General features: G+C 36.6%; 1 protein-coding gene across 6 annotated transcripts in view; it reads right to left on the bottom strand.

Moving 5' to 3' along the window:
• CACNA2D1 (calcium voltage-gated channel auxiliary subunit alpha2delta 1) overlaps window positions 1–16,375 on the bottom strand; it is a gene marked incomplete at both ends in the record, with an annotated part of 496,553 nt that overhangs the window by 401,483 nt on the left and 78,695 nt on the right. For all 6 annotated transcript variants that reach the window (XM_079711931.1, XM_079711932.1, XM_079711933.1 and 3 more), the window contains one exon: window positions 6,329–6,410. In XM_079711931.1, the coding sequence (XP_079568057.1) occupies window positions 6,329–6,410 (82 nt within the window). The remainder of the gene's footprint in view (window positions 1–6,328; window positions 6,411–16,375) is intronic.

The following is a 16,375-nucleotide window of genomic DNA, read 5'->3' as shown; positions in this document are numbered from 1 at the left end:
TAACTTTATCATGAAATAATTTATTAATGTATTAAATGAAAAAATGGTTGCTAGTGAATGTTTTATGAACTTAACCTTGTTTCCAAGAATATTAAGACCACTTTAATTTCTAAAATGTCATCTATTTATTAACATATGATTATCATCCTCTTCACTTGCCAGCACAATAGCTAAAAAAGTTTGTGTTTGTGTGTGTGTGTCTAAAAGTAATAAAATTCCTTCACTTTACTGAAAGAAATTGGAGAAGACATAAGCAAATGGGAAAAACATCCTGTGTTCATGGAATGGGAGAATTAATATTGTTGAAATGGCCATACTAACCAAAGCCATCTTTAGATTCAACACAATTGCCATCAAAATACCAAACACATTCTTTACAGAAGTAGAAGAAATAATCCTAAAATGTATTTGGAACAAAAGACCCCAAATAGCCAAATCAATCCTGAGAACAAAGAACAAAACTGGAAGTATCACACTTGCTGCTTTCAAACTATACTACAAAGCCATGGTAATGAAAAACAGTATGGTATTGGCACAAAAATAAACACATAGACCACTGTAACAGAATAGACAGCCCAGAATTAAATCCCAGTACATATGATCAACTAATATTCAACAAGAGAGCCAAGAACACCCAAGGAGGAAAGGTTAGTCTCTTCAATCAATGATGCTGGGAAAACTGAAAAAACACATGCAGGACAGTGAAACTGGACCTCTATCTCACACCATTCACAAAAATTAACTCAAAATGGAACAAAGACTTAAACTAAGATCTGATACCATAAATATCCTAGAAAACATAGGCAAGAGGCTCACTGATATTGGTCTTGGCAATGATTCTTTGGGCACAATGCCAAAAGCACAAACAACAAAAGCAAAAATCATCAAATGGGACTACATCAAATTCAAAAGCTTCTGCATAGAAACCAAAGGAAAAAAAAGCAATTAAAATGAAAATGTAGCCTACAGAATGGGAGAAAATTTGGCAAACTAAATATCAGAAAGGGGTTAGTTTTTAAATATATTTTGCATATTAACACAACCTAATAACAACGATAACAAAAATAATCCAATGGAAGAAAAGGGCAGAATAGAAATTTTTTCCAAAGAGGTCATCAAAATGAGCAACAGGCACATGATAAGATGCTCAACCTTACCAATCATCAGGGAAATGCAAATAAAAATCACAACAAGCTATCACCTCACACCTGTTAGAATGGCTATCATCAAGTAGACAAGAGACAACAAGTGCTGGCAGGTACTGGTGAAAAAGTAATCCTTACACAGTATTGGTGGGAAGTAAATTAGTCCAAAAACTATGGAAAACAATATGGAGGTTCCTCAAAAACGTAAAAATAAACCTACCATATGATCCAGCAATTCTGCTTCTGGGGATATACCCAAAGGAAACAAAACAGGAGTCTGATGAGACATATGCACCTTCATGTTTATTTGCAGCACTATTCACAATAGCCAAGAAATGAAAACAACCCAAATCCCCATCAGTGGATGAATGAATAAAAAGATGTAGTATATATATAATAAAATATTATTCAACGATGAGAAAGAAGAATATTCTGCCATTTTCAACAACATGGATGGACCTTGAGCACACTACGTTAAGTAAGATAAGCCAGACAGAGAAAGAAAAGTACTGTACAATATCACTTATGTGTGGAATCTAAAAAAATCAAACGTGTAAAAAAAAAAAAAAAAACAACAACAGAGTAAAGAAGAGGTTACCAGGGGAGAGGGGGCAGTGGGATAAAACTAACAGCATTTAAGGGTACAAACTTGTTGTAACAAATACTAAAATAGTGACACAGATTTAATGTATGGTTTACTGAACACAGACAATAATATTGTACTATAAGTATGTAATATGTTAAATATCATTACCATGGCCACCATATTAAAAAATATAAATGTATCAAAGTTACATGATGTGCAACTTAAATTTACATGATGTCAAATTTATTCAATAAAATGTAAACAAATGTAATACAATGTCTCCAAAAATTTCTATATTTCAAATTGTTTAAAAATACATATATGTTTCATAATCTGGGGGTCTTTTTTTTTCTTGATCTATGATTTCATTCTTGATTATGTTTAAATATACATATATACCTTGCATGTTCTATTAACGTGTCTCTAACACATTTTTAGATATAGCTCTTCAAAAAATAGTACCTATCAGTGGAAGACTAGTTATCCTCCACTCTTTCTTCTGCCCTCTTCCACTGTGAGAGAGTAGGCGTATCATTACCCAGCTAAAGACTCCATTTCTCTGACTCCTTTCCAGTTAAGATGTGGCCATGAGAATAAGTTCTGACCACTAGAATGGGTGCAAGGTGTCTTACCCTTACAGGGACTGTGTACCTGCTCTTCTAGTCTCTCTCCCTTTGCATGATGGCTTGTACCTAACCGAAGATCTGCTCACCTTCTCAAAATACAAGTGGTAATATAAAAAGGTAAAATATTAACATATATTCTAAAGCATAACAAGACTCTTTTCATTGTTGGAGTTATACCCCATTTAGTAGTTGTATACCCTAGGAGAAAAATTTAACCTTGCAAATAATTTCTTCCTGCATATTAAACATGATGATATTCACTTCACAAGGTTGTCCTGAGGATTAATAAGATAATGGATGTAAAGGGCTTAGGACAGTGCTTGAACACTTGAACTAATTTGGAAAAAAAAAAAAGTAGTCCTCAGTTGTATTTAACAGGTTCTAATATATTAAGTACTATACTAAGAAAAAGTATAATGCATTATCTCTTTCTCCTAATTTTATTTTTTCTTTCAATTTTTTAAATAAATTTATTTATTTGTTTGTTTGTTTGTTTATTTTTGGCCTCCTTGGGTCTTCGTTGTTGCAAGCAGGCTTTCTTTAGTTGGGGTGAGTGGGGGCTACTCTTCGTTGCGGTGCACAGGTTTCTCATTGCGGTGGCCTCTCGTTGCAGAGCATGGGCTCTAGGCGTGGGGGCTTCAGTAGTTGTGGCACGCAGACTAAGTAGTTGTGGCTCGTGGGCTCTAGAGCTCAGGCTCAGGCTTAGCTGCCCCGCGGCATGTGGGATCTTCCTGGACCAGGGCTCAAACCCGTGTCCCCTACATCGTCAGGCAGATTCTTAACCACTGTGCCACCAGAGAAGCCCCTCTTTCCTCAATTATTTAATCTACTTTGTGGATGATCATATGATCATATGATCATATGAAGGACGTGTATTCTCCCAATACATGATTAGAAATGGAAAAATCCAATAAAAGATATCTTAAAACTTGAATGTATCAGGGCTAATAATACTACATAAGCCTATTCATTCCTGATCTTTAACAGAAGTTAGTCAGGTACCTGGGCAAAATCTCTAATTTTTAAAATTAAAGTACTGCTTTTATTCAATACTATTTATCAGACTTCCCTGGGCTAATATTTTATGATGCCCAAAGTAATTTTCATAAAATTGCAAAGATGTCCTATTTTAGCTATGTTCCCTCATTGCAGCTGAGCCCACAGGTAAAAAGCAAGATGTGCCCTGTGATGCCAGTAAAAACTAAATTCAATAATTTGGGAATCATCATTTTTTAAATATTGAATTTCAACCCCAAACCTGCTAAATTCCTCTATTTTTTGAACTTTTGATCCTCACCATGCATCTAACACCCTTAGTCTCAACACAAAGCTCACTCTCAACTCTAGCATCCTTCAGCTAGTCTGTGCTTTAAGTTCCTGTGGCCAAAAAGAAATGCACCTCTGGGACTTCCCTGGTGGTGTGGTGGTTAAGAATTCTCCTGCCAATGTAGGGGACATGGGTTCGATCCCTGCTCCAGGAAGATCCCACATGCTGTGGAGGAACTAGGCCCGTGCACCACAACTACTGAGCCTGCGCTCCACAACTACTAGACCCACACGCTGCAACTACTGAAACCCGTGCGCTCTATGGCCCGCGTGCCGCAACTACTGAGCTCACGTGCTGCAACTACTGAAGCCCGTGTGCCTAGAGCCCATGCTCTGCAACAAGAGAAGCCACCGCAATGAGAAGCCCACACACCACAACGAAGAGTAGCCCCCACTCACCACAGCTAGAGAAAGCCTGCACAGCAATGAAGACCCAATGCAGCCAAAAAATTTTTTTTAATTAAAAAAAAAGAAGTGCACCTCTTTTGCCCCCATCATGGACCACCTTCTCTCTGGGCAAAAGGAAAGAGGCATATGGACACATTTACCTATCTTCTTGTCCCCTAATACTTAAATTCTTCTTCCAACAGTAAATTCCTCTTTCCCTCCCTTGTTACGTACATATAATTCTTTTATTTGTATTTTTTCTATCACTGTAATGAGGTACAATGCCTCACAAAAGCAGCACTGTGGGGATTTTCTTCCATCCTGTCCATTCTATATTGTTATCCTAATTTAGACAAGGCCATGTACTCATTCATCAATATTTATGCTCTCCTTAGTCATCTACAACTCATAAAGCATAATGGACATCAGGTGAGACTTCTTTTTTTTTCTTAAGGATTCATTGAAAAAAGCAGATTTGGCAAGAGAGGGTTCACATATTAACACCAAAAGTAAAAAAAGGTCAGCCAAGAAAGTGGTTTTTGAGGCTGATAAAACCCTGAGGAGTAAAGAAGAGCTCCCAAAAGCAGTTTACTTTTAATTTCAATCTGTCAATAAAAACAGTTACATAACTTTTAACCAGAATCTGTCAATTCTCTTTTCTTTTTTTTCTCATTCCACAAATGCCATCACTTTCATAGAGGTTTACTTATTACCGTACACACTTCCATAGTCTAATTTATTTTCCCACAGTGAATCATTGCAGATCCCAAACATCAGCTAACAGTAGCCTTCAGGCATCTTTGCACCTTCAGAAATGGAGATTTTGATTACTAGCATGTCAGTTCTCTGAGGAGAGGAACTGTGTCTCTGTCCACCCCTGGTAGCCTGCACAGTGCCTGGGACACGCTGTGTGCTCAATAACTGTTCATTAGAATTAATTCGATCATTGTTATTCACAAAGGACACTTTTCATTTCAAAATATACTCCTTATGTCATCTCATAAGTATTGAAATTTACTCAACATATACTCGGTTTGAAACCTACACATGTGTTATGAAGAGATTCTGGAATAATATTTTGAAGTATATGCTTAGTAAGGTTTCTTTATGAATTCCTATTAATACACAGGGTAACCATTCATTCTAGTTTCTCCCAGAGAGGAATATTCACATATAAATATTCATATAATAAATATTCACAGATCATACATGAAACCACTTTTATACCATTTCATCTCATTGATCCACCACATTTTTGGAAAACAAAACACCTCACTGCATCACTAAGAACACAAGATGAAGGTACTTTCAAATTGTCAGATTACTTACATTGAAATGAAAACAGTGAGACTCTAAAGAAATGATGTTTAAAATTTAATAAATCTTATGGAAGCTATACATGTACGTGCTCTTACCCAAGGAAAACGATATATTTAAGATGCTACACAAACATTTACATGTTGCTATTATTATCAAAAATCATTTTAGAATGACATTCATAATCATTTCATAAATCATAAGAAAAACAACCTTTTATACTGTCTCCTTTCCTTCCACAAAAGTCTGTACGACCCATCTCAGTGGTTCACTCTAGCCTCTAGGCATGGCTATAAACATTGTAAACCACTTTTGAAAATAAAATCTACCCTCAAAGAATGAAGATATGTTCCCATTGAGGATATTCAAAAGAATCCCTCACAGGACTTAAAGTCGCCACTATACAAAAGATCCTAATATCCCCTGAAGACTGGAGGAAACAGGACACCCCAATTTGAATTTTAGGGATGACTATACATCATATGAACTCATGTAAGGGAAGGCTGTATATAAACTGTAAAGTGTGGTGAGAACACCTCACTAATTATTAGGGATGGCAATAACTAGCAGCATCAGAAGTCCCTCTCACGGCTTCCCTGGTGGCACAGTGGTTGAGAGTCCGCCTGCCGATGCAGGGGACACGGGTTCATGTCCCGGTTCAGGAAGATCCCACATGTCACGGAGCGGCTGGGCCCGTGAGCCGTGGCCGCTGAGCCTGCGCATCCAGAGCCTGTGCTCCGCAACAGGGAGAGGCCACAACAGTGAGAGGCCCGCGTACCGCAAAAAAAAAAAAAAAAAAAAAAAAAGTCCCTCTCAGAATTTCACTATCAGATTCACATGAAAAATTGTCCTATTTATAATATAGAAAGATAGTTTCTTAGAGGAAAGAACTACATGCAAATTACAGAAATGATTAGTAAGTTTTGGGAGACTTTACTCACATCAACAAGCTGATTGACTCCACTTGCAGTTTTTGCCAGGGTGACAAGGTCCTCCTGCATCTTATCCACCCATGACTTGATGCTGCAGAAATCAGAGAAAAGAATGTTCTATCAGATCTCTCACGAAGTAAGGACACAGACTGACATTCTATACGCACAGATAATCTGCAGATAATTCATTAAATTACTTTTAAGTCTTTCTCCTCCTTCCTAGATCCTACTATACCTACCCACCCACCCCCAGCCCACTTTTAAGAGACAAAACCAATGAACCTTTAGGGGTCAACCTCTTAGGATGCTAAAATATCCGCAACTCAAAAAGAGAAAAATGACAAATGAGGGTAAACGTTTGCCTAATTTTTATGAAAATTCCATTAAAAACAAGTTACTGAATCGAATATTCTAAATGAAACTTTATCCTTTAGTTTACAAGCCTTCGTAATATAATACTAAGGGTGTGCTAAATGTAGAATATTTGAAAACTGCCAGAAAATGACAAATATTTTTAAATTTCTTATAATTCCAATACCCAAGGATAATCACTTAACATTTTGATGTATTCCCTTCAAGTCTTTTAAAATTCTTTCACAAGGTCAAGCACATATTATGTAAAATTCACATATCATTTTTTCCATCAGTCACACGATAAACACCCTTCCATGTCATTACAGATATTTTATAAACACTGTACGTTAATGGCCACTTAATATTCCCTTATCTCTAAATCCCTTAAAATACTTGACCATCCTTTTTTAAAAGAAAACTAGAATGTCATCAGCTTTGACTGCTAAAAATTTCACTGCAACAAATATCTCAGTACACATTAAGCTTAAAAGTATTTCATTTCCTTAGCTAGACTCTTAGATTTGGAATTACCGGATCAAGGCTTAAGTTTTAAGGAAATGGTTTTGAGCATTAAAATTATGATTGAAGGTTCCAGTTCAAACCCTTTTCATGTAAAGGTGAGCCTTGAACAATGTGGGGGGTTAGGAGTGCAAAGCCCCAGGCAGCTGAAAATCTGCAAATAACTTTACAGTCAGCCCTCCACATCCGCGGTTTGGCATCCACAGATTAAACCAATGATGCATCATGTAGTACTGTACATTAACTGAAAAACAATCTACTATAAACAGACTCATGAAGTTTAAAACCATGTTGTTCAAGGAACAATTGTATATACTTTAACGTAAGGGAGATCTTAAAATACAAGCTATGGATGTCAGAACATTTTAGAAAATTCTAAACTGATGGTCTCTCTTACTTTTCCTGTCATTAGAGATTATGAAATACCACACAATTTTCCCCATTCTAATAAATTAAATTTAATTTGAAATCCCTTCATATATTTCATTTATTCATCCTCATGTTGTAAAAAGACCTAAAGGGTGTGTTCTTTTCTGTCCATGCAAATATAAGAAAACACTAATAAGAACGATAGGAAAGGATTTGTATTTGAATTTGAACTTGTCTCTACATATATATGGTATGTGTGTCTATCATTGCTTATTTATTCTGTTCTTTGGATTTTATAAATACTAAATGTTTTCCCTCCTTTTTTTTTTTGATTGACATTGTGATTTATTTAGTTTCAGTATACTGCAGTAGCATACAAATAATTTATACATTTAAAAGGTAACTCTTAGATATGTTCATTTGACAATGAACATAAACTCTCAAAGGAACATATCTACAATACAGAAACAGACTCAAAGGCATAGAGAACAGACTTGTGGCTGCCCAGGGGGAGTGGAGGTGGGGAGAGAGAAGGATTGGAAGTTTGGGATGAGCTGATGCAAACTATTATACTATACAAGATGGATAAACAACGAGGTCCTACTGTAGAGCACAGGGAACTATATTCAATGTCCTGTGATAAACCATGATGGAAAAGAATATGAAGAAGGATATATATATATGTATAACTGAGTCACTTCACTGTACAGCAGAAATTAAAACAACATTGTAAATCAACTATACTTCAATAAATTTTTTTTAAAAGGTAACTCTTCTGTCATAAGAGAGCAAGCTGTAATTCAAGGACTGAAGCCAGTTTCCCCACCACAGCGCTGGCTCTGTCCAGTGAGCATTCACCCTGAACTCAGCCCCCTCTCTCCCGTCTGTCAACCTTTTCTTTTTTTTTTTTTTTTTGCAGTACGCAGGGCTCTCACTGTTTTGGCCTCGCCCATTGCGGAGCACAGGCTCCGGACGCGCAGGCTCAGCGTCCATGGCTCACGGGCCCAGCCACTCCGCAGCATGTGGGATCTTCCGGGACCGGGGCACGAACCCGTGTCCCCTGCACCGGCAGGCAGACTCTCAACCACTGCGCCACCAGGGAAGCCCTGTCAGCCTTTTCAATGGAATGACAACAGGGCATGGTTTAAAAAATGTCAAGAAGCAGAAATCATATCTGCTGATCCCACCAGGAACCTCTAAAGGCACGGGTTCTTTAAAGCACGTTAGAGAATGAACCCGTCAGTGGGTGGACTCTGTGGAAGAACAACAACCCTGGTCCCTTCCCCCCTGTTCTCCAGAAGTGTGTTAGTGGCTCTCAAACATTTCCGAAAAATTTGCTTTGAGGAAAATCACAGCTTTCATGATTAGTATTTAAAAGGCACTTATGCACATTTTCCCTTAGGAAATTGATTGAGGGATGAAGAGTAACCCTGAACCATTCTCATCCTGAATGACCAACATTCTGGATCTAAAATGGTAGGCGGCTACATCACCTCTCTCAAGAGAGCCAGTCCTCATTATTCCGAGGCCTGGCCACGTTCACTGGTTTCACTGCACTGGTTTCTACCCCTCCAAGAATGCGGTAGAAAAGTGTTGTTTTGAAAATGAACTTTATATTTCATAAGTGCTTTGATCATGAGGATTTAACCACGTTTGTCTTCTCCTTAGACAAAAATTTCAATAGTACTACAAGGTCATCAACCTTTTTTCTGATAAATTTAAATGTAACAGTATTAAAAATTAAATGTGGAAAAAGTATAACATGGGAAAGGGATTTAAGTGAGGTACATATAGGAGACCATATAAAAGAGTAATGAGCTAAAAAACAAAAGAGGAAGAAGGAAAACTGAAAATCAGTCATGAAAAAGGATGAAATGCCTTAGAAGAAAACACAGAGGGGCTTGATTTACATGTGAAGCAAACTAGTTGGTAAATGAAATAGATAAAAGCAAGGGGTTTGTTCACACAAATGAAAATAAGGAAGAATATTTATTGAATCATGCTGTATGAATATGATTTTTCAAAATGATTATCAAGAAACAAAAAATAAATGGGAAAAGGGTGTAAAGTTAAGAGAAATTTCTAGAAACATTAAAATAAATGATGCACACCACATTATTCTAATATACTTTGTGCTACTTATAGGCTGGCATATATATTTGAAAAATATTACAAATACTAACTAATATTCATATTACTCTATTAGGTAAGTATAATTGTGATCCATTTTTACATTAAGAACAAAAAAATTACAGTAGGGGATGGGTAGGAGAAAAAATCATGGACATGATTTTCTAATTCAGATGAGACCCTTTCATTTCTCCAAGTAATTACTGAACAAAACCCAGAGAAAAGAAATAATCTCTTCTCAAATATAATTGCCAACACTGACAAATAGTAAGAAGTGTTATACATGTTTCTGGCTGGAAAACTGAGAAACAAAGACTATATATGTAAAAAAATAAACTTAACTTCTGAATTCTGATTCATGCTAAACCGATCCAAAATGTGCTTTCTAACTTGACACCTGAGTGTACTGTCACTGCCAGTGTTCACTTGTGTGAACCTGTTTTGGCTGAAAAGCAATTTAGGGCCCGACCAGTCTTCTCTGCCCCACTGACAAGCTGTTAAGAACATAGTATAGGAACAAAGATTCTTTTTTATAGACATGAGGTATTACCTGGTTTTCCTAAAATACATAAGCACTCTGCCTTTCAAACCTGGAATTAGAAGATTATAATGGCTAGGAAATAAGCCAAGATATCATTGATCATAAAAGTGAAAAATTACATAAGGGAAAATATTCACATGGGCAAATTCTCCAACAGTCTTTGTCTTTCTAGGTAAATTGTCAACCACATATGCATAATCACTAAGCACTATTTTATTAAATGTCTCCAGAAGGCACTATAATATTTTGGAGAAAGTTACAGAGGATATAGTCTTTTCAGATAATAAGAAATGAACATAGCACTCCATGAGGAAGAATTTGTTGTTTTTTCTTTGTCAGCCCATTCAACAAGAACTAGTATCTGCTGGAGAAGATACTAAAGCTGGTAGGGCAGAAATGAAAGATATATGCTTTACAGTCTGGTTAGGTTTAAAACTGGGTCTGACAGGAAAGAGGCAGAAGAGAACAAGAGTAAGGTGGTGTAGGGGAGGAAAAAGTATCTTTTCTTCTACCTTTCTAAATTCTTGACTGAGAACCTGTAACAAAAGACAGACTAATAAGTGAAATGCATACAAATTGATTTAAGTTTTACATGACACGGGAGGCTTCGTAAGGAAATGAAGACCTGTCCCACCAAAAAAATGGTTAAACCTGAGTGTCTTTATGCTAGGTTTGATGAAGAACAGAAAGATATGATGGGACAAAGAATATGAGCTAAGTATAGTAAACTGGGGGAAACTTAACAGAAACCATTCATTCACATTTCTCTTTCTGCCCCATGTCTTCAGAGATAAGGACGCTCCTTTCTCCCAGGTATGGGGGAGCAATGCTCACATGAGAGGAAGGTCACAAAGTCCTTCCTGCAGATGCCACTTCCTCAACGCCTTCAGCTTAAAATATTCAATAGGCTATGTAACCATATTTAGCCCATCCTGAATCCCATCAGTAGGACATGCTTCAGGAATCAGAAGAGTCACTTAAAGTTTATTAGATAGTTGTGTGGGGAGGTGGATAGAGGAGGCTTTCGACTAGTAGCTATTTAAAGTGAGATTTGAAGGACAAGTGGAATTTAAGAAAATCGAGAAGGGAAGGAAGTAACAACGAAGGCAGGGGGAATTTAAAACATGGCATAGTCAGCAACCACATGTAGTCTGTATGGCCGGAGTCCAAGGTTGTTCATCAGATGTATGGAATGGGGGCAGGAATGGTCAGAAAGAAATTCTGGCAAATAGTTGGCCAGACCCAGGGTCTTAAATAACATTCTGAAGCATTTAGATTGTATCCTCAAAATAATGGAGAGATATTGGAAAATGTGAAGTTAGCGAGTAACAATATTAAGGGTATATGAACATGATAAAATAATTTCTCTGATAGCCAAGTGGATGGTGGCTTAGAGGGAGAACAAAAAGTGAGAAGGGAGGGGCTAGATAAGATGGAAGAAATGAGGAGGGTTCAAACTAGCTCAGTAGTAGAGAGAGTAGAGAGGGAAACAAAATGGAGACCAAGTAGAAGAAACCAGCTCAACAAAACTGAAAGATGGATGACAGGATTTCATGTACTGCTAGATTTAAACAGTGAATGGGAGAAGGGATTTGCAGATGACTCAACGGAGTTCCTCAGTTACACAGTGATAGGACATTCTGTTATAGAAAGTATAAGAGGAAGAACAATTTAGAGGGGTATTGATGAGTTCATTTTTATTGGCTCAGGTAGAGATGTTTTTGAAAGATTCACATATAGAAACCCAGTAGGCAATTGAACATACATAGATTTGAAGCTCTCAGAAGTTTCCATAGCATTTAAAGATCAGGTAGTTACAAAGGACAAAGGTAAATCAGGGTATGACTCCCAAAGGAGAGTCTATAAAGGGAGAAGGAAAATACACAGCTGCTAGAACTCTGGAAAATAACACTGAAAAAAGAGACAGGAATCTGAGTAGTGGCAAGAAAGAAGGGAATCCAAGAAAAATGGTATCACAAAACTCAGGGAAGGTAAGAATATCCAGAGAGAGTCATCAAACAAGGCGAGAGAAATTTTCTATCTTATATGTGAGGACAGGGAGAGAAGTGTGGAACCTAGGAAAAAATGGAGAACAAGGAGTTAGTGCTCCTTTTTGTTTTTTAATCAGAGAGATATAGGCATGGTACCATGCAAAAGGAGAAAGGCACGGAGAGGAGATATCACAGAGAAATCTCAGGAGAGAACATGCAACTTACTGACAGGGCAAGGGCCTTTAGAAGACCCTAGATTCATTCAGCTTTTTCTTGCTCACCCTCTTATATTCCAAACATGATCGGGTGAAGGATGAGTGAAGAAATAAGCAGAACACAGGAGAATCCTAATCCATGGCTGGAAAGTAGGTTACTTCTTCCATGGAGATTGAAGGGAAAACGTAAAAGGTTTTAAGTAAATGAAAATAGCTACAACAACTCGATCAAAAACTGGAGACAGTTCTACTTATTGGTCTCTATCTTTTTTCTTTTTTGTAATAAAGTAGAGTCATTGGTTCAGAGATAAGCAGGAGGTATTAAGGTAGGGTAGTTGAAAAGAAAAGTTGGAGGTTTCAGAAGAACAAGGACTGGAGAGTATTTAAGGGCAAGCCCTATACCAGGGGTCACCAGTTTTCATCAGTACTAATCAGCATGACTGTGTGAATTTCTCCACCAGTACTAGGCTAAAGAGGGTGAGATGGGAGAAAAAAAAGGCATTCAGATGAATATGGGGCAGATACCAGCAGGTGGGAAGGATGGACAAGGAAAAGTGAACTGAAGGGCCTGAAAACTTTAAGATCTCTACTAATTCTAAATAACAAAGACTACCAAAAATATTCATTAAAATGTTACAGTATTATATTTATACACAACACTTATTTTCTAAACATTTTTGTTATGGAACCAAAAATGCTATTACAATATTTCTAGGAAAATGTGAAAATACTGTATTGCCAAATTTCAAATTTCTCATCATTTGGGGGGTTTGTAGCCTAATAATCTCATAAAAGAATATGCTGGAAGACTAAATGAAGAAAGTGGCCTGAACACATATCCCACATTTAAATCACTTGAATCAAAATATAATTTCTAAAAGAAAAAATTCTAAAAATCACTGAAATAAAATGGATTGCTCTCAGAAAGTTTACAGTTTGATTGAAAATCTTTCTCTTGGAAATAAATATATATTACAATATCTGAGCAGCTCAAAAAAAGTTGTATCAATGTATATCGGGTTATATAGATACAACAGAACTGGACTAACAGGTACACTGTTTCCATGAGAATATACTCTGGATTTTCCAACTTGTGATGTCAGGAACATACTTACTCTGCTTGTTAGCAATGTAACTCCCTGACTTCCTGTGTCAAGTGGTAACAGAGGATTAGCAGGTTAGGACTTGAGCATGATATAGTCAGGAGAGTGAGAATGCATGGTATTTGTAGAGAAGAATGATGAGAAGCTCCAGAGACAGGGTATGCAGTCAACGCATGCAACAAAGCTACTTCCTACCTCTCTGCTCTCTCCCGTCTCCCAATTTTCCACTGCCTTTTGAAACCCTGTGTTTCTCTAAGCTCCTACAACCCCAAAATGTCAAAATCTCATGACTGCAATTGCCACCTTTACATACATAATTCCTACATTTGAGCTCCATTTCTGCCTTAACTACAATTTTCTATATCACTCCCTTTTGATTTTCCAGCATTCTTTTTCAAAATATCTATAAAACTAAACTTAAAATCTTCCCTGCCCATAGCACTAACCCTCTGTGTTCCCTCTTCTTGTTGGCAAACCATCTCCTCAGTCATCCAGGTCCATGCCATCAATTTCTTCATCGTATCCCTCCTTCAATCCTTTGTAAAATAATAGTATCTCAGGGTTTTTCCCAATACATACCTGAGAGCTGAACGCACTGAGAACTTATTTTATGCCAAACTTCTTGCCAAAGGTATTTAACATTCACTCATTTAGTCATCAGAAAAACTAGTGCACACTTTTCATAGATGAGAAAACTTCAAGTTGAGAGAAGTTTAACAGCCCAGCCTTGTAGCTTCCAATTTTCTAAGCCATTTTACTTCCACCAACCTCACACATTTCCATGTGTGTCGACTATCCTTTTCCACATTCTGCTTTGGCTCTATAACCTCTCCCTGAAATTAATCCTCCACCTCCATTGTGAATAAATTTCCCAACTACTCTAATGTCACCTTCACAAGCTCCCAAACTAAAAATGTCCTCTTCTATCCACTAAATTCCAAAGCACTTTAATTATGCTTTGTGCTTATTTTTCTGTAGACTTTCATGATTAGATGGATATACTTTTATTCTCGTTCATCACTGAATCCTCAATATTACAGTATTACAGTGCCTTGCATATAGTAGGTAGACAGTTATTTATTGAATAAATAGAAAAATATATTGAAATAAAATGTAATTGCAGTATCATTTTTTAAAACGCCCAATTATCTTTACTTAATGCATGCAGAGTAAATAATTTATTTACTGAATTTCCTCTTCCCTCCAAAATCCACATCAGAAAAAAATGAACTGCTGGACCCATGCATCTATAAATAGCACCCACTTTTCAACAAGTAGAAGAATTTTTAAATGCGACTTAATACTTTAAAGAATTTTTTTAATCTGTATAACGCATACCTTATAATTCTAAATCTCTCAAGTGGACACTGAATTTCATAGGAAAAAAAATGAAGTCTTGTAATCCTTCTCTACCTCTACAATAACTCATTACAGAGTCAAATAGCAGTATATGTTCCCAACTGTTTGATGATGTCTGCCGGCTCAGTGTACTTTGGAGAATTCTATATGAGATCTCTAAAAATTGAGGCAAGTATTTTATTGAGTAGTTGAGATAATCTTTTATATCCTCTACTTCACTTTATTGTACAGAAATAGCCCAAATTCTAAAGGCAAATAATATAAAATATTCAAGTTTTCACTAAATTTGAGAGAAGAATACTCGCCATGCAATTAATATTGTTCCGTTTGAGGTTAGATTTGCCTGTAAGATGGCTTTCAAAAGAGTATTGCATAGTGCAGGAAACTATTTTAAAAAGAAGAAGAAGAAGAAAGAAAGAGAGATGGTAATCCATTTCATTTTGCATGCATTTGAGGAACATCAAATTGAGAACAGCACAAATTACACCCTGTTTCATCTATTGTAAAGTGCAGCAGTTGAGTACAAAGTGTCAAGTCTGCATAGTTATCTATTTAATTGTTTTAAATGCTACAGAGAGAATTTGCCTTTTTACTGGTTGGAATAATGGAGCCAAAGTGATAGCTAAGAAATATTACAATAGGTCCTACAAAGACTGTCCTTCCTTGCTATATCTCATGTAGTAAGTCCTCTGTCAAAAAAGAATGTGTGAACTTCCTGCTATTAGTAAGAAGAGAGTATTAAAACAGACATCTTCCTTCCACAACCATCTTGAATTATCCCACTAGCAATTATCAAAGAGACCAGAGCACAAAAGGAATATAGTAGTGTGTATATGTCAATGCCAATCTCCCAATTTATCCATTCCACTCCCCCTTTCCCCCTTGGTAACCATAAGTTTGTTTTCTACATAAGAACCTACTGTATAGCACAGGGAACTCTACTCAATACTCTGTAATGACCTATATGGGGAAAAGAATCTAAAAAATAGTGGATATACATATATGTATTACTGATTCACTTTGCTGTACAGCAGAAAATAACATAACATTGTAAATCATCTATACTCCAATAAAAATTAATTTAAAAAAATTTTTAAATAATAGGAGATACACAGAAAAGAAATGGGAATGGAAAAGAGCTGGTATAGTATGGGAATGAGAGGAGGAGAGGGAGAGTGAGAAGCCTGTACCCTTTGGGGCCCTTGTCCTAAAGCAATTCTCTGCCTGTGCCACTATCTTTAAGAAATAATTTTATTTTTAACCCAAGGAAATCAGAGACATAGTTCTGCCCTGTGGACCTGGGAAAACATAAAAATATCACAAGATCTAACAAACTGACCATTTCAATTGTGTTGATATATAAATAGCTTATTAATAAATTTGAAGTAATAAGACCATGTATTTCAAAACTGTTCCACTTGCTATAAATATCCCACCAATGCCAAACTGCTTCTTTTTTTGTTATATAATAAACC

This window comes from Hyperoodon ampullatus (assembly GCF_949752795.1).
Source record: "Hyperoodon ampullatus genome assembly, chromosome: 9".
NCBI classification, from domain to species: Eukaryota; Metazoa; Chordata; class Mammalia; order Artiodactyla; family Ziphiidae; genus Hyperoodon; species Hyperoodon ampullatus.
The sequence above is the reverse complement of the archived record's forward strand: the minus strand, read 5'-3'. Positions and strand labels throughout refer to the sequence as shown.